Source organism: Gambusia affinis, linkage group LG15 (genome assembly GCF_019740435.1).
Source record: "Gambusia affinis linkage group LG15, SWU_Gaff_1.0, whole genome shotgun sequence".
Lineage (NCBI taxonomy): Eukaryota > Metazoa > Chordata > Actinopteri > Cyprinodontiformes > Poeciliidae > Gambusia > Gambusia affinis.
The window spans coordinates 6,702,619-6,726,256 of record NC_057882.1 but is presented as its reverse complement, the minus strand read 5'-3'; the positions used below and the strand labels follow the sequence as shown (position 1 = coordinate 6,726,256).

Below are 23,638 nucleotides of genomic sequence, written 5' to 3'. Positions count from 1 at the left end.
CAAAACTTTTCAGATTTTTTTTCATGAGCTGGAGAGAGAATATGTGAGAGATGTAAACTTCTGGTCTCAACAGTACATATAAAATGATTTTCTCCTGCATTAACGAAGCTTTTATTATTTACATATTTCCAAATAAAACAACCAAAGTCCCCAGAATGTTGAACATCTGGAAATAAAGAGTCCAGATGTTCTGGACGGTCCTCCATGTTAGGAGAAGGAGAAGAAGACGACAGATGTTTGACCCAGAACCAACAGCTGTTTATTAACATCAGATGGTCAGACCCAGAATCCAATGGGTCAGTCTGGTTCTGGTCAGGGATTAAATAACCTGCAGCCTGCTCTACAGTAAAACTGGAACCACTGTCCTTTCAAAATAAAAGCCTGTAGGGAGAGGAGGGGGCAAAGCTTCAGCGTAGAGGTCAGCGGGACAGCAGAGGAAGGTCACTGGAGTTCATGATGAGGCTGGAGTCCAGGTTCAGGCTCTCTGGGGGGAACAGAGGAGAACTGTTAGACCGGCTGCAGCTACAGAACCTCCTGGTTCTGGTTCAATGGGTCAGAACCAAACAGCAATGTCTACCCACCCTGGTCAAAGTTCAGCTTTTTGTTGGACGAGCCGTCTCCGAGACCTTCGATGTCCACCAGGTCGCTGTTGACATCCGAGTCGTTCAGAGCGCTGAGCGTGACGTCTGCAGGAGGAAGAGGAGGGTGATGAGGAAGAGGAGGAGGATGATGAAGAGCTGTCAGTCTCGCTCCTCTCTCACCGGCTGTCTTCTGCTTTTTAATGGGCGGGGCTAACGATGGGCTGTTCTGCATCCCCGTCGCCACGACAACCTGTGAAGTCGGTACAGTGATCATGGCGGGAGCTGCAGGGACGGGGGTTGGCGCCATGGCAACCGCGGCCTTCTTCACGGTTTTCTTGGGGGATTCGGTGGCGATGGGGACTCTGCTGTCCTCATACAGCTTCCTCTTCACTGTGCTTTTTATCTGAGCGCTGCAGTAGAAGAAGAAGATCAGCCAATCAGTTTCCACCTCACAGAGACATGCTGGAGACGGGACACAGAGGTCAAGAGGTCATCAGGACCCCACGAAGAAGAAAAAAACATGACGACATCAAGAAAGGAGGACAACTGAAGGCCGTCAGACACATGATGACATCATCCTAATGATGACACCAACCTAATGATGACGTCATCCTAATGATGACACCAACCTAATGATGACGTCATCCTAATGATGACACCAACCTAATGATGACATCAACCTAATGATGACAACATCCTAAACACCAGGGATCTGTTCTGGACCTGTCGGTTCGGGTTCTGGTTCTGGTCTGTCTCTGTACACGTCAGGTTGGACCTGACCAGCAGCTCAGAGAGCCTTCAGCAGCAGTGGGAACACTTCCATTGACCTGCTAAGCCGCTAATGCTAATAGCATAGCTAATCTTTCAATTAGCATTTTTGCTTAGCATTTCCTCTCTTCACCATCTTCACGTGACGTGGTGCAGCAAATGTTTACTCTGTACCCAGAATGCATTGCTGTACAGTAAACAGTTTAAAATCTACTGATGCTCCTGATGCTTTTGGTTAATTAGACAAAATCAACAACAGAATTAGCAATACTCAACAACTGTAGAGCTTTGATGGAACGCATCACTGACACGTGGTGGGTACCAACGTAGCTAAAATTACCATTTTAGTGCTTTACAATTAGCTCCTGCTTAATGTCATCTTCATATAGCATTAGCTTCAAGTAAATACTTTGCTGGTGTAGCGCTAGCTTTAGCTAAATACCATGCTTCTATATCACTTAGCATTAGCTTCTGCTAAACACAATGTTGGTGTAGCACTTCAGCGCTAGTTCACTGAATACCATGTTGGTAAAGTGCTTTAACTTTAGCACTACCTTGCTGGTGTAGTGCTAGCTTCTGCTAAATGCCATGATGGTGTAGCCTTTATAAAGCTGCTGCTGTCACAGTTGAGAGGTCACCATGACGACGATGCATGCTCCCCCTGCTGGATGCCCAGGGGAACCTGCTGTGACTCCTATAACACTTACACAGTGCGCTCTTTGATCACGGTGCTGATGTTGTTGAGGTCGTCTCCGAAGCGACGCACGGCCAGGCGCAGCATCTCGATCTCCGTCTCCGTCCATTTGGCTCTGAGGACGAATACAGCGTCACTTCAGTTTGTCCTGCCGGTACAGAACCGACCCACGGCGCTGTGGAGGAGCTGCCTCCAGAACCAGATCAGACTACGTCAGCTGTTAGACTCAGACCGGAAGTTAGAGGCGTCTCTGGAGTTCCACAGGGATTGATCCCCGTTACACTTCACCTCTAATTCAAACTGATTTATAAACCACCATGAAGCCTGAACTGAAACAAACTGATGGAAACAGGTCTGACACATGGGAGGAAACAGAACTATAGATTTATTTTCCATAACTACTTTAAATCGCTGCTGTTTGCTGTGGATGTGTACAGAGACAGAGGAACAGACAGTTTCCTAATTATTTCAGAGATCTGACTCGTTTTAAGGGACGGATTCATGTCAGACAGAGCTGAGCGTGGGCCTGCATGTCGGTTAGCTGTGACGATGTGAAGGTGTGACGGTGAGGCTCACCCGGCAGGGCTGGAGTCGGACACCGGGTGGAGCTGCATGGTCAGCTCGCCCAGCTTGGTGAAAGCTGCTCCAGCTGCAGAAAAGATTTCCCCGACCTGCAGAGAAGACATGCAACTCTTCATCATCATACTCTGTCATCAACATCATCACTTTTTAAATCATTCAATTCAGTTGTTACATTTGTTACGTTTACAGTGGCTAGCAAAAGTATTTATACCACTTGAACTTTTCTACTTTTAGGTCACATTACAACCACAAACATAAATATGTTTCACTGGAGTTTAATGAGAACACACAGTGTTATACAACTACGAAGCTGAAAAAATATATTCATCATTCGAAACAATTTACAACTAAAAAACTTTTGATGTGGAGAAGTATTCAGCCCCTTTCAGAAGTTCCCTGATTACTGCTAATCACTGCAGTACAGTGATTAGCACTGATGCTATACTATTAGGTAGTGAAAGTGTGGTTAGGAATGGAGTTTATGTTAGTTATAAAAAAAAAAAAACACTGAAACATGACTTATTTGTTTACTTTGGTATACAAACTGAACTGAATGGAGCAAAAGCAGCAACAACACTGGGGAATTATTTCTTTATTATTTAACTCATACATAATGTTAATGTGAGCCGATTTCATCTGCAGACTCTGATAATTTGTTTCGTAAAAAAAGTACTTATTCTGTCCAATCTTTTTTTAGTGTTAAAGCCAAAAATATATAATTGCTAAGTTTCTGAATGAGATTCGGTGCGCAAGAGAGAGATTAGCTCTTTAAAAGGTTCGGACACTGAGAATATTAAAGGTTCGGACAGGTGAAAACAGGAGACAGCTTACCTTAGCAGAGGCTGACGTCATTTTAGGAAGAATGTGTTTGTTTGAACGAAATCACAACAAAACAAAGCTAACACAACAGTTAGCCGCAGTTAGCTTCAGTTAGCCTGCTGCTAGCGGCCCGTAAGCTCCATTTAAACTTCAGTGTGTTTAATTTCAAACGGCGGCGGACTCCCGGAGCTTCGCAGCCTCGCAGCCAATATGAGGATTCAATGCTACTGCATTTACATCAAAAAATACATATTTTGGATAAAAGTAAAGATCCAGAACAACAATGGCAACCAGACAGGATGTGGCGAACACTGCGCGATTTTACCACTTCAATGCTATTGGTTCGTTTCAGAGGAAGAGGCGGAGCTCCGAGTACTTCCGAGTAAAGCCGAGCGCTAAGGATCAGCTGACTGCGGCGCTCTGTCCTTCAATGGATTGTTTCTGATCTGTTCAGATAATCAAACGGAAAAATAAGATTTGATTAATTGATTGATTAGTTGGTGAACGCCGAGATGCCGTCGCTTCTGTTCTGCGGGCCGAAGATGGCCGCCTGCGGGATGGTGATCAGCATTTGGGGGGTCATCATGCTGGTAAGAAACCAAATGGGAGCCGACTACTTCCTGGATAGAATGCTGTTAAATGGATCATTCTGATTTACATTTGACACAGAATATGAAAGGTTGATATTTGGGATCTGATTTATTTCTGAGACGCTATGGAACATATACAGATCAAGTAATGGCTCAGGATAATTCCTGTGTGAGAGTCAGCAGATAGACGGATCCCAGGCAGTTGTACTAAATGTACTGTGGCTGCGGATCTGTCTGCGTCTAATTAACGGGATGGGAGGTTAACCGGAGGGGTCTCCCGGTGCTGGTGATCTTTAGGCCGGGTGGATTATGCTCTTTAACCGGGACTGGTTCACTGATCTCCGGTCTGTTCTGACTGGTTCCTCCATGGCAGAGTCACGTGACCCTCATGTGACTCTCCATAGCAGGAAGTCCGATTTTAGCCACAATTCCACACCTCACAAGTCAACACAAAATTGTGTTTAATTCTGAAGGAGAAATAATTAACGTGTTTGTTTTTTTTTGCATATGAAATCTGTATAGTGCGTTGTGCCTCTGCACAGAGTCTAAGCTCCTACTGGCTGCAGGTGGTCTGGGGTTTTTCTCCACCACAATCTTTTGTCTGGAATTTGACCAGGCCATTCTTTCTGACCCATAAATCTGTTTTGATATAAAGCGCGCCATAATGTCTGTGGCTGGAAACGGAACCTTCCAACAGCATGATGCCGCCACTGCCACGTGTCAGTGTTGGATTGAATTTGCTCACAACATTTTCCCATGTAGATCTTCACAGATAAGTTCTTATTACTAGCATTAAATGCCACAGAGATGACATATATTTGCTGATTTCATGACTTGTGCTGGATTTTATTTGGGGGTTTCGTATTAAAAGGGATGAATACGTCATAAAAACTGTTTTAACTGTAAATCCTTCTCCTTCCACCTAATTTTATGCCCCACTGTGTTGGTCTGAGCGTCCCTGCTGGGCCCCCGTGCCTCATGTTGAGCCTCTGCTCTCATCTTCCAGGCCATGTTGGGGATTTTCTTCAGCGCCAACTCGGCGGTTCTGATCGAGGACGTCCCGTTCACCGAAGAAGACATCCGGGAGGAGTAAGTCCATGAAACGCAAGACTGTTTGGGTGTTTAGTCCTGAGTCAGCCTGTCACCATGGCAACCCAATCCCAGTAATTATTACAATAAATGATAATGTTGTTGTTTGGAGACCATTTTCAGGTCATTTAATGATAAAGGTAGAATAATTCAGGATTGCTCTCTCAATAAACTTTAATTTGTAGCGAATTCTTATCACTGGAAGTGTGAGACGTTTCAAATATCCAAAACCAAATATGACAACCAAAAACGGTAAATGAAACTGAAATGAAAACCACTCACAACAGAAACCTTGAAGAAAACAGTTGACAGACTCTGTAAACAAGTGAACATTAATCAGGATAGAAATGATGGAGGTCATTTCAGTTTATCATGGCAAGTTATTTTTGATTAATTGATTGATTAATTGTGATAGGCCTCGTCCAGATAAAACCAGGTCTGATCTGAAGGTTAAAACCAGCGTCTGAAATCCCCTCAGGTTCAGTTTAAAACAGACTCTGGAGTTAAGCAGAAGGTTTAGTGGAAGGTAAACATAGATCTGGATCTCAAACTTAACTCTCTCAAAGCTTGTTGTGACTAAACGTCCGGATTAGTTTTTCTGTTCTTTGGTTCTTGGACTAAACATCAAATCGGATCAGAACTAGAACAGCATGAAGTTTTCTGCTTCAGCCACAAGTAAAAGCCATAAGAAACATACAAAATTTTAATCATCTTAGTGGTGCAAAGGATCATATTTATGAAAAAACTCAACATCTCCAAGTTCCTTTGACTAAATGGAAACAGATATAATCCAACAGCAACTCCGGTAAAAAGTTCTGTTGGTTCTGCTGGAACAAAAAGTCCAACTAAAGATCAGGAAGGTTTGAAGTTACATCTAAACAATGAGCAGTAATAATCTGAGTTATTATCGCATGTAACTCAGTAGTAACTCATGTAAGGGATACATTTTCTCTTATATTTTCTGATATAAGAAAAAAATCATCCCATTTGAAACTAAACATGTGAATAACAAACTAAATACTGAGTTTGAATAAAAATGTTGAGTTTGAAACTGTAACATTTATAAATGAATGAAAAATTTGGCGAAAATATGGCTGAACAAGACAGGCTAAATAACCCAAACTATTGCTGTTAATCTTTGGCTGTAACTTTACAAACATCTGGCCTGGGTCCAGATCTCGTCTGGTTTGGGTCAGTCAGTCCGGGACCAGAACCAGAACACAGGCTAATCGCTGTGCGCTCTGTCCCGCAGTAAGCAGCCGCCTCAGAGGATCTACGCTCTGTACCGCCAGGTGGGCATCAACTGCTTCATCGCCGCCGCCATCTACTTGGCGGTGGGCGCCATCTCGCTCTGCCAGGTGCGGCTCAACAAGCGCCAGGAGTACATGGTGACATAAAGGACCCACGGCCGGGCTTGACCCCTGACCCCTGGTGATGGTTCACCACCCGACCTGCAGTCCGATTTGGTCCTGGATCAAGCGAGGGGGCGGAGTCTGGATAATTTATTCTGAATCGTGTTTACTGTTGATGTTTGTTGTTGTTGGATGAAATGTTGCGTCGTTCCTCCAAACCATTCCCAGACATCTGTCCCACTGACCAACCAGGAGAAGGCCTGCTCCTCTTCCTCCTCCTCCTCTTCCTCATCTGTGTAGCTGGTGGTGATGAAAATGTGTTCAACCCGTTCTGCTGGATGCTCCTTTACAATAAAGTGTGAATGTGATTAAATCCGGGCTTCAGTTCTCATTCTTCAGCTAAAATAAACCAACATGTTGGTGAGGGAATGGGGCTCAGGTTGGCTGATCAAACATCTTCAGGCTGGAACTAAATGCCAAAGTAACATCCATGTTAGTAAAACCCAGCAGTCCCCAACCATCACACTTCCTCTTACCCACTGCATTTCCTGCAGCCATGTGCAGCCCAGGCTGCTGCTGATAGTCCTGAAGCTACCAGCAGCAGCTACACAATTATAACAAACCTGAGTCTATTATAGCTTCTGGACTATACTGGACTTTTATAGTCCTGAAGCTACTGTGGGTGAACAAAGGTCAACACTAAACACAACAATACAAAACAAAAAACAAATCTGGAATAACTAAGGACACACACCAAAAAAGTTAATCTAATTACTGTAAAACTTCATTGCTACTGTGATGTAAATTATTATGTAGTTAGTGTAACTCAGTAAAAGGCAAATTCTGTCCAATTTGCAAATACATTTGTTCTATGAGATAAAATTCTGAGGTGTAAATCACCTTTTGAAATAAACCTTTCTGTGTTTGGCTCTAATCCAATGAAATCATTAATTATTCATATCCACTTGGAATAGATGAAAAATAGAATTAGACAAGTTTACAGGTTATATAGACCAGTGCGTGTTCACAATATATCCAACAATAAACATGAGTATATTGACATAAACTTTTCTTCAAAAAACAGTGGATAAAAGTTATTTTTTTAAATGAGAACCGACATTTGGTTCATTTTCAGTTTGTTTCTTTACGTTTTCTTTGTTTTTATTATAAGATTCAAGCAGTAATCCGTTCATTTTTAATAGGATTTACATAAAAGGACTTTGTTATGATTCTGAAGAGCTCCTCCCTCAGCAATATGGCGGCGGTGACGTATTTCTAGTCCCCGCCAGTAGCGCAACAGTTCATGGGAAATTTCCTCCTCTTCAGGTTGTGGCGCCAAGACTTTCCCCGTTTAAAGGCGGACAAAAAGAAAGCAGGAAAACCCGTTAGGAATTCCTTTAACTGAGCATTTCACCGAAGTTTTAAATCACCATGTGAGTACATGAAGCGAATATTGTAGCTTAAATCAGGTTCTTTCTAACAAAAAGGAATATTTTTCCTCCTTTAACAACAGAACTCAGCTAACTGCTGAGCAACTTCCACCACAGGAAAAACGAAATTTGGTGAGTTTCGGGCTAATTTATAAAACCATTGCATGTTTTGCAACATTAAGTTAATATAATTTATTGTACCTGAACAAGCACTAACTTTATTAGCTGCTGGTCGTTAGCTAATTGCTAACGCCCCCTTGGTTATGGATTTACAACTAAGTTAAAATTAAACTTTAAAGAGATTATCCATGTGCAACTTGTTTTTAAGGTGAATAGCAGACAGTAATATTTAGATTAGCAGAAGTTATCTTTCAAGTAAATAATTCGGTCCATTTCTGGGATCCATCCAGTTTCAGTTTCTATCTCTGTTCATGAATTGGATCATTTACTCTAGTTGGTTTTTTTAAGGATGAAAGCTGCAGCATAAAACTGCTCTGAATTTTAAAAATAGCTATTCTTTATAACCTCTATATAAATAAAATGTATTATTATTGCCATTGTAAAAGTTGATATTTGTTCACAAATCAATAATCTTTATCATCTTTGGTTTGTTGACAATGGACGCAACCATTTGTTTTTTTCAATGATACATAAGAGATTGTCTTGGCACCTGAACCATTAAAGACGCTATTTGGCTCAAATGTGAGATGTGGCATATGCATTGGGCCAGTGTTGTCCAAAAATCAGCCCTCAAAGAGAGATCATATAAATGCCGGTGCAGACTGACCTGCTCTGCAAGAACAGCTTACATATCACCCAGATAAGGCCTCTTTGTTTTATTTAAGTGGCTTGCAGGATCCACTCTAGAAAGATTAGATGCTGTAAGTGAAGAACTCAGTGTCTGAAAATGTTTTAGCCAATTTGGATAATAAGCTGAACTTGACTGTATTGTTTGATAGTTACGATCAAAGAGGAATGGATGTATGTTGCATTGAATTGACTTGTAAAATGCCTTAAGGTGACATGTTGCAAATTGGTGCAGTATAAATAAACATGCTGGTTTTGGCTATTAATTATAATCAAGGGGAATTATTAATAATAAAATAATTCATTCTCTGTTATTTTTTGTAAATATCTGCCTGATAACATTGTGGGGGGAAAAATCCTGATAAATGATTCAGATAAATTTGTTGGTGTTAACAGTGGTGTAAATCTCTCTTTGTCTCAGAAATGTGTGAAAGCCCAGAATGGAAGAACGCCCTGAAGAAGATCATAGAGCAGCTCCGCCAACAGCAGTACCAAAAGATGCTGGCAGAGCTGGAGGAAATCCCTAAAAGTGTGAAGGAGGAGACATCCAGAGAAGAGATGGCTCAGACCATCCTTGAGTATTATGGAGAGGAGGAGTCCATCACTGAAATCAAGAGGATCATGGATGAGATACCAAGGAGAGATTCTCCAATTCAGAACCTGCTGAATCCATTTGTGGAGAAACTAGGTGAGTTTATGCTGCTGGATCGGTTTCAGGTTCAGAACTACATCATGTTCTGGTGGTCTGCTGTTGAACCTCCTAATGAATCTGTCAGTCCAAAGTTAAAACCAAGGTTCCTCCTGAGTTCTGGGTTCAGGATGTTCTGCGTTCGGCTCTGAAACTAAAGCAGAAAGAAGTTCAGAGCTGATAATAAAGTTAAAGATCCAGAAATAATGACAGCATGAGTTGATAGAGCAGTGATGACGATGTTTATGAATGAAACTATAATTCAATAACTGAAGAGCTTTGACTGTTTAAACTGTTTTACAGGAAAGAAGAGGAAACCTGGACCAAAGTCAGAGAAGCAGCAGGAGTCTCCATCCGGTGGGTGAAAAACCTGAACTGTCCCTTTAAACAGGTTTAAAATAACTCCTTTAAGAACAATGAACGTTTCCTACTGATCTTAGAGCTCCCCCTGCTGGGTAGAAAGTGAAGTTGAATCACTGATTCAATTCTCAAAATGTGCCTTGCTGCTGGTGAATCACCTGCAGTTGGACTGATCTCAGTTCTGGATCGGCTTACGGATCAGAACCAGATTAACTGGTTCTGATCCGCCTCTCTGTGTTTAACAGAGTTTAAGAAGAAGAAGAAGACTGAGAGTGATCCTGATGATGATGACGATGACGATGATGATGATGATGATGGAGCTGGTGAGTTTTTACTCCCATGTCTTCAAACTGGGTTTTTCTGACATGTTATGTAATAAACATGTAATAATGAGTAAATAACTCCTACAGACTATTAACATCAGAATCACTCAACATGGTTGTATTGTTTAAGAAGTAACAAAACCTGCTTTCTTATTTAAAATTCACCCTGTATACCACACACGCACACACACACACATATTGTTATACATACATTATTTTCCTTGTTTTAAGGGGTGATATGTAAAAATATCCTTCTTTTTTATTTTTCTATCATGTTATAACGTTTTTCTATCATCTAAAACATTCGCTTTGATTCTTTTATGTTTGATGAATACTTTAATCTCCATTCAGCTGTCAAAACACCTGGATGGACCTGGCCCCACCTATGAGGAGGAGCTGTGTCTAGAAGGCGGGGCTAGGTCCACCCAGACGTTTAGCCTGTTTGTGCCTCATGAGCTCAGGTCTCTCCTGATGTCACTAATCTGACCTGCTGATGATCCGCTGCTCTTCATGTTTAACAGGGTTTGATTCTGATTCTTCAGGTGATGAAACTCAAGCTGGTGAGTTTAATGAATCAACCTCACAGACAGAATCAGGTCAAAGTCTGTTTTATAAAACTAAAGATCAGAGCAGAAACTCCCTGACTCTTCTTCTTCTGCAGACGATCCAGGAAGTTCTCGGTCTGAGAAGGTAACCATCACAGTAACCAACAGTAGGGGTTGCACCAACTAGTCTTTGCTCTGCAATGACTTTTTACAGAGCTAGTTGACTAGTTGCAATCATATGACTAAACTGATTTTCCCAAGAAAATGAAAGATGAAGTAGGTGAGTTTGTCAGACGGTTTGAATTGTATAAAAATGTAAATAATTTACCGAAGGGGTTCTGTAACAGGAGCGTTGCATGGCATGTACAAAATAAAAAAAAATTCAGGCAATGTCCGAGTGTCAGACATGTTTTCACAACATGTAGACTTCTCAATGTAGACTGTCACTTCTAGTTCTGACAGTAAACCTGCGGATATTGTAACGTAACCTGAGTCACACAACTACCAGAGGCTAGCATTCAGCGTTAGCTTGTGCTAACTGACAAATCATGTTTGTGCCAAACACATGATTCGATCTCTAATCTGGCCATTATCTGCAGATTAGAGATGATCAGTGGGAGCAGAACCTTCCTTCAGTCCCAGTCTTTACATAAATCCTGCTGTGTTCTGCTGGTAGTTTTCAGAAAAATCCTTCTAAACTGACCTGTACAAACTGCAACTTTCTTTGGCAACGTCGCAGGGATATTACAAGCAAAAATAAAAAGCATCCATGCAGCTCTGTTCTCTGTTGCCTGGTGACAATGTGTGTTTTTGGAGCTATGGAGGGCGTTTCACATACTGTGCTCCAGAGCACTGTATGACTTTGTAAAGTCACATTGCATGCATGTTTTAGATATAAATTCACAGCAAAAAATGAAAGCCAAGTAGAAAATATGTCTCACCAATTATTTGTCTGTTCTTTTTTCAGAAGGTTCTTCATTGGGTGAGTTCGACTCTTAGGTTTTATTAGAAATGTTCCATTTTGTTCTCGTGCTGGAATTTGCTGTGTGAATTTCTATCATTTCTCTGAACTTGTTTCCAGAGACAGCGCATCAGGCTGCTGAAGGAAAATGGTGGCACTAATAGAAAACCTGTAGGTGGAAAGGTTATTCAGAAATGTGCTCTGCGTACCTATAAAACCAAAGAAAAACAGAAGAAGTTCTTCCATCTGGCAGTCGCCGATGAGACCGACTGCATCAAAGTCACGGTTTATGGAGAAGAACAATTTAATAAAGTAGAAGAGGGACGACTTTACCTTTTCACAGATGTGGAAGTGGATGTAGTGCACGGTGAGACGGTGATGAAGGTGACCAAGCACAGCAAAATCTCAGAGACTAACGGCATTAAAGTTCCCAAGAATCTGGAGCTGCAGAGTCCATTTTTTTCCATCGAGAAGATCCAGTCCTTTAAGGAGGAGACAGCAGTGAGTGTTGAAGGAACTGTGATTGAGGTAAGTGATTACTGCTGATAGCAGGTTCATAACAAGAGATTTGTGGCTCTGTGTTTTATTATGCTGCACTGAAAACGTTCAATCATTTCAAGGTTTGGTTCATAATCACTTTTTGGTCCTCAGATTGAATTCCAGAATGACGATACCAAAGAAAATGCACACGAGTTCCAACTTCAAGATGAAACCGGTTTCATCTGGATCAAGCTGTGGCGCAAAAAGCTGAGAGGAATGTCCGTGGGAGATTTGGTCAGAGTGACCAACCTAACGACCAATCGTTACTTTGAGACGGTGTCTCTGAACTCCACCGACTTCACCAGAATTCATAAGGTACCGGTTATTACCAGGTTATTATTCATACTGCAGGAAATCCAGGCATCCAGAGAACGTTATGTCTCTGAGAACACATAAATGTGAAGTGGAATTAAAATCATGCATCTTCATTTACTTTTCCTATATGCAAGGTGAACGACTAATGAATGAATGAATGAATATACTTTAAACAAACAACATAAGACCTGGGTAGACTTGTGCCTGACGCTGCCGCCCTGGGTGTGCCGCCCTTTTGTTACATGAGAATAACAACAAAAATCTCACACTGACTCATTGAACTGAATAAAAACGATGCTTTGTATGTTACAGAACATTATAAAGATCATTCAGGAATCTAAACATGTCAAGTAATTTTATTCAGATAATTCAGATGTTTGGTTACATGTGTATTAATTCATTATGATCCTGGTTCTGTTTGTGTCCAGATGAAGACTGCTGCTGTCCAGCGTGTCACCATGCAGACTGTAGGGATCCTTGAAGCAGGAAAGGAGCAGTGTAAGCTGGACGTGCTGATCAACCACAAGTCCAGATCCTTCTTCATCCAATCTTCTCTCCTGGCTGACGTTCTTGGTGTCAGTCTGGATGACGACTTCAAGGACAGACTTGTGAAGAAAATCCCGTTTTCAGCCAAAGGAGAAATAAAACAAAACAAAATCCTGACTCTTAAAGCTGCAAAAGCCACAAAAACTTAACAGAACCAGAGCTTGTAAAACGAGTTGTGGCCTGTTATGATAAATTCTGTGGATTGTAATTTCTACCACCTTAGTTTTCATCTTTGGGTAGTGTTGATCTATATGTATTATCGATGAATCGGAAGCATGTGATCACACGTGCAGAAAATCAGTCAAACACAAATAATCAGACTTTACTTATTTTATTCTTTTTAGCGCTAAAAAGAAAGAGACGCTTACCCTCACAGGCTAATTTGTTGTGACGTGAATACACCGGGATTAAACAGCATCTGATCAAAAACGGACGATCCATTCTTTATATCTAAGACACGCCTTATTGGTCGTCTGATGAACTACGTCAGCTAAGGAATGCCATGATATCATGGTGTCAGCTTAAGTTTCACTTCTACTGAAAGCCTTTTGTTTGAAAGTGAAACATGCAAGGTCAAGTTCCATTCCTCCAAAAGCTCTCTGTGCATAAATGAAACATACTATGTGTGAAATACAGCTGTATGTGCATGAGTACACGTGCAACCCTGGATAAGCGTCTCAACAACTCCCCCTTTTGGTCTCTAAGAGACCACAAATAGAACATCGAACAGCTTGGGGAGCATCACACATCCTGAGGAAACACTGCCCACTGTTCGGAAAACTCCCCGGGCCCATTACGATGTTTGTTGTTGTCATTTCATTTCATTCTTATGGGGTAAAAATCGAACAGAGCGCCCCCTGGCCCTGGGCGGCGGGTAGAAACCACAGTGTTCCTCTTACAGGCTAACAAAGAACATTCAACAAAAAAAATAAATAAAAAATAAATAAATATTATTAAAAAAATTTTATGGATAAATGGTAACTGAAATGTAAAATGAATAAAATGTTATTTAATACCTGAAAAGAAATGCAAAATGAATAAAATAATAAAACATTAGATTTTATTTAAAAATAAATTTAAAATGAGAAATGAATAAACATTAGTGAAAATTTTGATTTTTTAAACCAAAAGTCAAGAAGATAAACCTTAAAATGAATATTTGTTAGATGATGCTTAAAAATTTTAAACGTAAACAAAGAAATTTTCAGATCCCTTTTTTTTTTTTTTTTTTTTAGATGAAAACCATGTGCAATGCACAGAATAAGAAACAAGCACCATCGAAAATATGCAAATCAGTGTTATTGGCAAAAATTCAGTAGAAGTACAATGTAATTATTCTAGAAAATTCATTAGAATTCAGTAGTATTGAGTTGTAATGCGATCTACAAAGTTTAATCAAGGCCATGTCTTCTAGCACACTATCAATGTTGCACCAGTTTGAATTGCACAATAAAATGAAATTAATGAGTTAAAGGAGTAAATTTAAAAATAAATATTAGAAATTGAAGCCGGCTTTATTTTTTTTTTAATTTTTTTTATAATTAGTGAACACTTGAACGAACAATAAGATGTAAATAGAATACAATGTGAGGTTTACCCTATGAATACCGGTAAACTATAAATTGAATAATGCAAGATGAATAAAATGTTAGTCAATATGCAAGCTTCAATAAGCCAAAACTTGATGAAAATAGGATAAATTATTAAATGTTAGATATAATACTGACAAATAAAATCCTAAATAAAGTATTGTTAAGATCCCTTTTAGTACTCGAGCGGTGAAATCTTTAAGTTCAAAATGTGAAAGTAGTTAGTGGTCATAAAGAGATGCAAACTTACCAACTGAAAAGAAATATGTTTAGTGAACAAAATGAAAACACATTTTAAACTTGGCAATCAATGTTTTAGATAAAAATTCAGTCTTAACACAATGCAATGATACTGGCCAAATCTTAAGAAGTCAACAGGATTAATTTGTTTTAATGAGATCTGCAAACTTAATTCAAAATTGTGTCGTCTAGTATCTGTTAATGTCAACCAGTTTCTACGTGTGTCCAGAGGCCTCATTTTCATCCAGGCACACCGAGAAAGGATTGGACTTTTTACATTTAAAATCTGGAAAGTTGCAGCTCCACAGTTGCGCTGCACTTGACCTGTGAAAAGATGCTGTGATTCAGAGGTTGTTGTTCACCTACCATGATGACACAGGCTCTAAGTCTCACCATAGCACAGACACCTGTCACACCAGTCTATATTCTCTCAATTAGTTTATTACCCCTGCATAGATAAAATATCCCATCTCTAGCCTATTAAGTGCTCTGGGAATTTGATGTTACACCAACTTTCAGGGATCTGGCCCACACTGCGGTTACCTGTTGTAAAATCGAAACAGACATAGTTATCTTTAACTGGAATAGCGGCACCATCCGGGCTCCGCTGTTGATTACTGGAAATAAAGCTGTTAAAGTGTCACATCCGGAGGGCTGTTTAAACTTAGTCATATTAAACATGCAGTTAAAACCCCAAATATCAGATGGAATCAAAGAAGCAGGTTCAGTATAGATTCTGGGTCGTCCCAGCTGTGCAGGTCACACAGTTAGACATTTGATATTATTGTTGCAGTTAATCAGTCTAACCACAAGTTGGTTCCTGTGTAATGTATCGACTCAATTTAATTTTGTTTGTGCACAAACCTTAGCCAATTTTGTTTTAAATTTTGATTCATTCATTCTGCTTTGCCTTGGGAGGTAATGATTGATTAGACATTTTATGATGATTTTACTATCTTCTGTCGTTGCTGGCCAGGCTTCAGGCCATCCTGTGGAGGCATCAACACAAATCAGCAAATATCTTTTGTCTTGCAACGTGTTTATTATGTCAGTAGAATTTAACACCATCTCTTTTCCTGGACATGGGATTGGAGGAAACTGTCCCTGATGTGGGTTCAAAGTTTTCTTAGGGTTGAACTGTCCGCACACCGAACAATTCTTAACAAAATGTTTCACCGTGTGGATCATTTGGGGGTGCCACCACTCTTTAAGATTGTGCATCATCTGCTTCGTCCCAACATATCCAACCCCGTGAGCCTCTTGGAGCAGCTCTCCTATTTTCCCAGGAGGCAGAATTAACCTGCCATCTGGGCCCCTCCAGCACCCATTTGTTTCACGTTTTTCTCTTCAGGTGACGCCCCCTTTTGACATCTCACCACCTCTTCCAGGCTCTTAACCCTTGTGTGTTGTTTCTGAAACAACAACCATCTGTAAAGAACTGTCTCACCTCTGGTCCCAGCAGAGGAGCTGCTGAAGTCCTGGTGTTACCTTGTCTGTCTTTGCCACCAGGTCTGCACACACGTGTGGTTCTCCTTCTGAAAAACAGTCTGCCATATTTATGTCTTGGTGTGTGAATGAAATGTTTGGAGCTTTCAGGACTTTGGAAAGTGTTTGTTGTCTCAACGCTGTCATGGTGAAACTCAGTGAATGTCCCATGACTATGTGTTCAGTTTTTGTATCGGGTATCCCAGCTGCCTGTTGCGTACAAGGGTGATACCCTTTTCCCCCTTTTTCTGAAACAAAACACCTTTAACAGCCAGTTTTGTTACAGAAATATCCAAAAAGAACTGTAGTGTAGTCAGGGATGGAGAGCTCTGCAGCTGACGCCATGTGTTGTTTGAGAGAGGCAAAAGCTTGTTCAATGGGGACATGCCAGTCGTTCCTGCTGAAATTATTCTACCCAGAAACATAGCCTGTTTTCGAGCAATCTGCAATTTGTTATTACTGACCTTAAAACCTGTTTGACACAGGCGCTGCAAAACCAGAGAGGTGGCTTTAACGCAGGTCTCCGTAGTTGGTGCAGCAAGCAAAAGGTCTAGTGGGCAGTCCTGCAAAATATCTTGCAAAACCTGGTTAAACTAAAATCGAATTTATTATGAGGGAACAGTCAATGTTAAAAATATTTATGTGCATTGCATATTTAGATGTGAATTTATTTTAACTAAAGTCTTTAAGTCTAGTAATGATAATAATTTTATGCTCACAGTTAATGGAAATATGACAGATTAAATTGGAATATCTTACCAAACAATAGAAAGAAACTATTTAAATAAGAAATGTAGGTATGCTGGGAAATATGTTTGAAGATTGTTAATTTTATAAAGCAAGGAGTCTCATCAGAATGCCTAATGTCACTAATTTATGGAAAATTGCATTACATTTTACTTCAAAATTTATTATGTGATCAGATCCTGAATGACTGATCTTATATTTTTCAAGAGAGCGGGAGAAAAACAAACCTAGTGCTGCTGTGGCAATCGAATCTGTGGCTGCCAGGGAACATTTCATCATCACGCCCAATTCTTTCACTTGGTGCTCAGGGTGCAAACAGAGATAAATGTGAGACATTTAATACCATTCTGATTTTTTTTTTTTTTTTTTTTTTTTTGCGAAAGAGACAGCAGCAGCTACACCAACAGGAGCTACATAAATGTCCGAGACTTTTACCTGCCAGGTTGTTTCCTTCAAAGTGGAAAGGAAAGGTTCCTGGTACCATTCAGAGACGACTCTGTCGCAGAACAGGGTCACGTGTGGTGGACCCGGAGGAGGGACACAGAAGCGCAGACACAGGAGCCAGGGCTTCCAGGCCATGAACGTTGACATTAGGCTGCTGTAGGGTAAATTTGTTAAAAGTTCTCAATAGATGTCAGCAAACTCAGACACCACTGGCTGGATCAGATACTGTCCTTCTGTTTGGAAATTTCCACAACGAAGGGAGGTGCCATCAGGAAAAGCAACAATTATTCCATCAGCCGAGCACATGATTGTTGCTCCCATCTTTATCAGCAAGTGTCGCCCAAGCAAATTCATGGGAGTCGCAGGAGAACTTACAAAAGAATGTTTCATATTCTGATTACCCAAGGTGAAGGTCAGAGGCATCGTGAATAGCAGACTCTGTTCAGTCCCTGAGAACCCTGTTAAAGACACAGTTCTTGATGTCAGAGAAAAAGGAGGAGCAGAGTTCAGAGTGGAATGTGTGGCTCCGGTGTCAACCAGGAAGTCTGTGTGTTTTCCTTCCACTGTTGCAGACAACATGGGGTCTGCTGTACCCACATTGTCTCCGGGGTCCTCAGCAGTGTTTCAGTAGATGTTCTGTGTGGCCTCAGTATTCCCCTGAAAGCAATGTCCAGGAATCACATAAGGATTGTTGGGGATCAAACCTGGCAGTCTTTGGTATGTTCACACAGTGTTTTGCCCAGTGTCCAAAATGTCTGCACTGGTAGCACGTCAAGTTCCTTTGGTCCTTGGCCTCGTGCTCCGTGACCTTGCCCCATGGCCCTCATCCACATCCAGCCAAACGCCATCCCGTCCACGAGGAAACGCTCTGTATCTGTTTGAGGATATAAAAAAGAAAAAGCAGGAGGAGGAACCAGTTCCCCCCCCAGTATGATTAGAGTTTTGCCAGTAATTTGGAATTTTACCCTGTGTAGATTTATTTTGAGAAGATGCTGCTGCAACCATCACATGTTCTTGTTTACTTTTTATTTAACTAATGTAATTTTGTTTTGCTTCCTGCAATTGGAGTTTCAGTGTCTGAGTGTCTAAGCCCTTAAGACTGTTTTTTTTAATTATTATTTTATTCGTCCTGCGCCTTTAAGAGGTGATGAAGCAGGTGTCTTTTCCATCTCACATGTTCACAACCTGCAAGATCTTGAGTGTGTTTTATAGACTGCATAACATATCCAGGGACGCCTTTTAAAACTGCTTCTTTAAGCATTTCAATTAAGTTTGAGTATGGACCTTTAAGATTAACTGTAGTTTTTCTGAGCCAAGTTTCTAGATATAATGTCATTTAGCTGGGACCAAACATGGGATTTGGGGAGGATGGGGTTTGATCTAATACAGTCCAAGTCGGGGTTCTATTCCCAGTGTGGACTCCTGAAGTTTTGTGGGGTAGCAGTTCCCCCTTGACTGTCAAAGTTCCTTCTGTGATATTTAATTATTACGGGATATATCCCCTTAGAGCACGTGTCAAACTGAAGGCCCGTGGGCCAAATCCGGGCCGCTGTGGGTTTGTGCGGCCCTCCAGATTCTAAACTAAACACTAAGTGTGCTTAAATATTATGCTATCAATCAAATTAATGCAGTTCTATCCGTTTACTGCCAAATTATATCAATCAGTCGCTCCAGTTTCTTTTAGAATTATCAGGGAAATTCACCAAAATCAACAAATCCCTGCACTTTTCTGAGCAAATAAAAAAAAGTGAAACTTCCTTACTTGAACTAAACAGCTGCCTCAAACCTAATTGATGTCACATTATATGACCTGTACAGCGAGTAATAAAAAGTCAAATTTACCGTCATAAATAAGTGCAAATATTTCCAAATTACTACCACAAACACTTTTTATTGCAAAAAATCACAAAAATTCAATGATATTTAAGAAATGCGTGATATTTTAACAGTTTGTGAATGGCTTTTATCAATACATTCTGGTACAACTGGCCCTTTAAGAGCAGTCATCTTCTTGATTTTGCCCAAAACGAAAATAGTCAAGTCTGTATTGTTATGCTAGTGTGTTCAGAGCTGGTGGCAATGACCCTTTTTTTAATTTTTTATTTTTTTTTTTGTTATGTTATTGTCCCTGTCAGGAACCCAATAGTTTTCATTTTGCCTGAGTTCTGTCTCTGCAGTCTGCCTGTTTTGTCTTTAGCCTCTTTTAGTGAAAACTCCTGCCTCTTTCTGTTTTTATTTTTAATTGAAAAAATTTATTATCATTCAGTGTTGCCCCTTTTAATTATCCTCATTTGTGATCTTGCTATTGGAGCATTTGCCTGCATGTCAGCTAGAACAATTTTATCTATTGTTTGCTCTTTTTTATCTTAATTTAAGAGGATTCCAGTTCTATGTTATCCTGTTGCTGCTTTTGTTATTTAACATTTGATCAGCTGACCTATTTCCCTTATAGAGCTTCATCTTGTCCTGTGGTGTGCACAGCATGCTTACAAATTATTAGTTTTACCTGGCAGTTATATTGTTTGTAGGAGACGTGTCAGCAAAAAAGCAATTAATTAGAAATCTTACATGTAGATGTTGTCAAATTCATCAAGGTGGAACACTTCTGTCTTATTCATGACAGATGACACAACCTAGAATTGGCTCTTCTGTTTTTTCTTAGTTTTTTTTTTTGTTTGTTTTTTTACACTTTTAAACAAAAATTACCGTCCTAAAATTAAACCAAATCTAAAATCCTCTAATTCAATATTTCTTTATGAATTTAATAATCATCAATCAATCAATCAAACCTAGTTTAAACTTCAGTCTAGAAAATGTTATTCATATTCACAATCCTCAGTTTGAAGTAACCAGTTATTTAAATCAAAGTTTCCTTTAATCTTTTATTATATAGCAGTAGACATCTTTTTATAATCATTATTTATTAAATAATTAATAACTTCATCAGTTACTCAGTGCTTGAGTACAGTTTGTTTGTTCTCATAATCACACTAATTTTCATCAACCAAAGCAGCAAAAACAGAAACATAAACATTTATCTTATTTTCAGTTAGTCACAAATTTTCAGTCTGCTTTTCTTGTTTTCTGCTCAAATTATCAATTTTATTGAAGCTTCATAAAATTTCCAATATTAGTTAACATTTTTAATATGTTAATATTTATCTATTAGTTGTCAGGATCTTGTTTTTGGTAACATGCACATGTATTTATTTTGAACTATCTCAGACATATGTTAGAATCCAGCAGTAACTGAACTACCTGCTGCTAGAGCACTTCACCCATTGTAATAAAATGTAAATTCATTTATAGAATGAAATTCTAAATTAACTGTTCAGTTTAAATGCAACAAATACTTTATAAACACTTCAGTCTCAATTATTTTCAGCCCTTAAAACTGTTCAATTTAATTTCAAACTAGCATGTATTACCGGAATATTTCTTCTTTTCATTTTTTAATAAAGGAGAGAAAGTTTTACAAATCATTATTAGCTTAGACTCTGATAATTTTAAGTTGGTGAAATTTAGTAGCATAAATTTTGTTAGATCTTTTGCTGAACTTTTAGTGATTGTAGATTTTCTTCTAGTTATGCTAGTTATTCCCTCTATTTGCTCACCAACCATAAACAAAGGCCCTATACCCCATTTTAAATCAAATTTCTCCCTGTCGACCTCGTCTGCCATGCCTGGAGCCAGAATCACCTCTTCTCTCCTTCCTGCCTTTTTTTTTTTTAATTACTCACACACACGGAGAGCCTCTGTGTCTCTGTTTTTATTTTTGTTTTTCCCCTTTTATTTTTGAATTCATCATGTTCCGCCAGATAAGTCATTAGTCCGTCTATTTGTTCCCCGAGAGTCACCCAAGGGCCTGTGCCCCACTTTGAGTCGTAACCCTCATCCCTGGAGTCACTCTCCATTTTGCAAATTCAGAAATCACCTTATGTTTTGTTTAGTGGACACGGCGGCACCTGCTCGTACGGCGACGAGACAACACCACAGACAAACTCAAACCCCTTTTACTGTCCGCACGGCGGCGGGACGACACACAACTGATAAAATTAAAACCTTTTTCCCCAAATTAAAGTTCACAAACGCCAACCATGGTTTCAAAACATATTACAACATTAAACAAGCAAAGAAGCAACATATGAGAGCAAAAACGTCTGCAGCTCTCACACACACAGCTGACACACACACACTCCGCTCGGCGGCGGAGCTAACAAACAAACAGAGAAGAGCACATAAAAGGATCCCCGCTTTTCAGCTCCTATTTTAGCCCTGGACGTTCTAGGTTCTTTCCACACAAAAGAACTCTTTTATCGTCTTCCCACACAGAAGACGTCTTTTCTTCCCACACAGAAGAAATCTCTTATTCTCATTTCACTTATACTTCGTCCCAGGAACAGATCGCGATCAACTTTAAACCTTAATTTTCTCTACTTCCTATGATGGTCAACCAAGAGCACTTTTCGTGTCTTTTAGCTGACACAGATCGGCCTACAACATTCTTTTTTGGGGCTGAGCTACTGTCCCCGGGTTCAAAATGTACGTGAAAAACCCGGCCCTTATTTCTCTGGTGCGTCCACCAAAGAACGGAGGCGGCCAACGTCTCGCTCTGTTTTCTGCCGACCAAACTGTTTTTTGTCTTTTTATTTTTATTTCAGTTTTACTCCTATGAAGATGGAAAACTTCGACCAACAAACAGAAGCACTACACACGCCAGTACGAACGCACACACACGCTGACAAAACAACTTGCTCCGTTAACCCCACAGAAACTACTACGTCTGATATTTAACTTTAGGCAGCCCCACAACAGACAGTGCAAATGCGTTCAAGGAAAAAGTTTCCTTACTAGATTTTTTTGGGCCCAACGCTGTTACACTGTCCGGCCGGGCCGCAGCAGCCCAAACGGCTGGCCAAATCTGCACAACTCTGCACGTGTGTCAACATGCAACCATCCTCTACGCTACCAAGTTGTTGATCTATATGTATTATCGATGAATCGGAAGCATGTGATCACACGTGCAGAAAATCAGTCAAACACAAATAATCAGACTTTACTTATTTTATTCTTTTTAGCGCTAAAAAGAAAGAGACGCTTACCCTCACAGGCTAATTTGTTGTGACGTGAATACACCGGGATTAAACAGCATCTGATCAAAAACGGACGATCCATTCTTTATATCTAAGACACGCCTTACTGGTCGTCTGATGAACTACGTCAGCTAAGGAATGTTATGATATCATGGTGTCAGCTTAAGTTTCACTTCTACTGAAAGCCTTTTGTTTGAAAGTGAAACATGCAAGGTCAAGTTCCATTCCTCCAAAAGCTCTCTGTGCATAAATGAAACATACTATGTGTGAAATACAGCTGTATGTGCATGAGTACACGTGCAACCCTGGATAAGCGTCTCAACAGTAGTTATAATATATTTAAGTTAGTTTAGAACCAAAGTTTATAGTTATTTTTTTTTTAATTATGTTGTTAATTGTTAGGCCCTCCCATTAATTTGAGTAATTAATTAAGAACACAGCAGGTGCTTGGAGAATAGCTCAAAGAATAGACTTTAAAATACTGTTGTTAGTTTATAAATTACTGAATGGTTTAGCACCACAATACATTAAAGATCTGCTGTTATTGTATCAACCTTCCAGAACCTCTCAGGTTCTGGTTCTGGTTCTGGTTCTGCTCTGCATCCCCAGAACCAGAACCAAACGAGGAGAAGCAGCATTTAGCATCTATGCACCACAAATCTGGAACAAACTTCCAGAAAACTGTAAAACAGCTGAAACACTGACTTCCTTTAAATCTCAACTAAAATCCCACTTGTTTAGAGTTTATTTGAAACGTAATCAATTACAAATTTATTGACGGAATCTGACTTGATGTTGTTTTTATTGTTGATTCTATGTTGCATCATTTTGTGTTTTTGTGTTTGATTTGATGTAAATCACCTTGAAATGCCTTGCTGCTGAAATGTGCTATACAAATAAAATTTGATTTGATTGATTGATTGATTGATTGATTGATTTATTGGAGGAGTGTTTACTCTACAGTCATTCACTCACTCTGATGGTGAAAAGCTGAAGGGCAGTAGTCACTGCAGCCTTGAGGCAGTCTGACAGAAACAGGTCTGATGTGCC

The 23,638-nt window shown here is 39.9% G+C and overlaps 3 protein-coding genes and 2 long non-coding RNA genes across 7 annotated transcripts; 2 read left to right on the top strand and 3 right to left on the bottom strand.

Annotated features, from left to right (window-relative positions):
- Positions 1 to 97: 97 nt before the first annotated feature.
- lg15h17orf49 (linkage group 15 C17orf49 homolog) lies at positions 98 to 3,770 on the bottom strand. Of its 2 annotated transcripts, XM_044141769.1 has the most exons (6): positions 3,457 to 3,770; positions 2,620 to 2,714; positions 2,057 to 2,158; positions 762 to 991; positions 582 to 686; positions 98 to 484 (listed from the first exon to the last, which is right to left on the bottom strand). In XM_044141769.1, the coding sequence occupies exons 1-6, from the start codon at positions 3,475 to 3,477 to the stop codon at positions 420 to 422; spliced, it is 618 nt and encodes a 205-aa protein (XP_043997704.1). In that variant the 5' UTR covers positions 3,478 to 3,770; the 3' UTR covers positions 98 to 419. The 2 variants fall into 2 exon arrangements, with proteins under 2 accessions (XP_043997704.1, XP_043997705.1); XM_044141770.1 differs by lacking the exon at positions 2,057 to 2,158.
- A 26-nt stretch (positions 3,771 to 3,796) lies between these two features.
- Positions 3,797 to 6,848, top strand: rnasekb (ribonuclease, RNase K b). The gene is made up of 3 exons (XM_044141771.1): positions 3,797 to 4,034; positions 5,041 to 5,123; positions 6,376 to 6,848. The coding sequence occupies exons 1-3, from the start codon at positions 3,957 to 3,959 to the stop codon at positions 6,518 to 6,520; spliced, it is 306 nt and encodes a 101-aa protein (XP_043997706.1). The 5' UTR covers positions 3,797 to 3,956; the 3' UTR covers positions 6,521 to 6,848.
- Positions 6,849 to 7,652: 804 nt separating this feature from the next.
- On the top strand, positions 7,653 to 23,096 carry LOC122845459 (FK506-binding protein 5-like). Of its 2 annotated transcripts, XR_006373051.1 has the most exons (11): positions 7,653 to 8,037; positions 9,134 to 9,400; positions 9,704 to 9,757; positions 10,006 to 10,083; positions 10,605 to 10,643; positions 10,745 to 10,773; positions 11,596 to 11,610; positions 11,710 to 12,117; positions 12,241 to 12,444; positions 12,873 to 13,226; positions 22,913 to 23,096. XR_006373051.1 is itself a non-coding variant. In XM_044141762.1 (10 exons), exons 2-10 carry the CDS (start codon positions 9,136 to 9,138, stop codon positions 13,137 to 13,139), a joined length of 1,359 nt encoding a protein of 452 aa, XP_043997697.1. In that variant the 5' UTR covers positions 7,653 to 8,037; positions 9,134 to 9,135; the 3' UTR covers positions 13,140 to 13,235. The 2 variants fall into 2 exon arrangements, 1 of the variants encoding a protein (XP_043997697.1); XM_044141762.1 differs by lacking the exon at positions 22,913 to 23,096 and having other exon boundaries at positions 12,873 to 13,235.
- LOC122845468 lies at positions 9,394 to 12,010 on the bottom strand. Its single transcript, XR_006373053.1, has 3 exons — positions 11,923 to 12,010; positions 11,570 to 11,758; positions 9,394 to 9,554 (listed from the first exon to the last, which is right to left on the bottom strand). It is a non-coding gene; the product is annotated as an uncharacterized LOC122845468 (long non-coding RNA).
- LOC122845467 lies at positions 16,226 to 18,344 on the bottom strand. Its single transcript, XR_006373052.1, has 2 exons — positions 17,871 to 18,344; positions 16,226 to 17,649 (listed from the first exon to the last, which is right to left on the bottom strand). It is a non-coding gene; the product is annotated as an uncharacterized LOC122845467 (long non-coding RNA).
- Positions 23,097 to 23,638: the final 542 nt, after the last annotated feature.

Excerpts from the sequence above, each read along its gene's own strand:
- lg15h17orf49 (XM_044141769.1), bottom strand. The coding sequence starts at position 3,477 with ATGACGTCAGCCTCTGCTAAG. Across the intron at positions 2,159-2,619 it reads TCCGACTCCAGCCCTGCCGG|AGCCAAATGGACGGAGACGG; the intron begins GTGAGCCTCACC and ends ATTCGTCCTCAG. Across the intron at positions 992-2,056 it reads GTGATCAAAGAGCGCACTGT|CGCTCAGATAAAAAGCACAG; the intron begins GTAAGTGTTATA and ends CTTCTACTGCAG.
- rnasekb (XM_044141771.1), top strand. The coding sequence starts at position 3,957 with ATGCCGTCGCTTCTGTTCTGCGGGCCGAAGATGGCCGCCTGCGGGATG. Across the intron at positions 4,035-5,040 it reads TTTGGGGGGTCATCATGCTG|GCCATGTTGGGGATTTTCTT; the intron begins GTAAGAAACCAA and ends CTCATCTTCCAG. Across the intron at positions 5,124-6,375 it reads GAAGAAGACATCCGGGAGGA|TAAGCAGCCGCCTCAGAGGA; the intron begins GTAAGTCCATGA and ends TCTGTCCCGCAG.
- LOC122845459 (XM_044141762.1), top strand. The coding sequence starts at position 9,136 with ATGTGTGAAAGCCCAGAATGGAAGAACGCCCTGAAGAAGATCATAGAG. Across the intron at positions 9,401-9,703 it reads TCCATTTGTGGAGAAACTAG|GAAAGAAGAGGAAACCTGGA; the intron begins GTGAGTTTATGC and ends ACTGTTTTACAG. Across the intron at positions 12,118-12,240 it reads TTGAAGGAACTGTGATTGAG|ATTGAATTCCAGAATGACGA; the intron begins GTAAGTGATTAC and ends TTTGGTCCTCAG.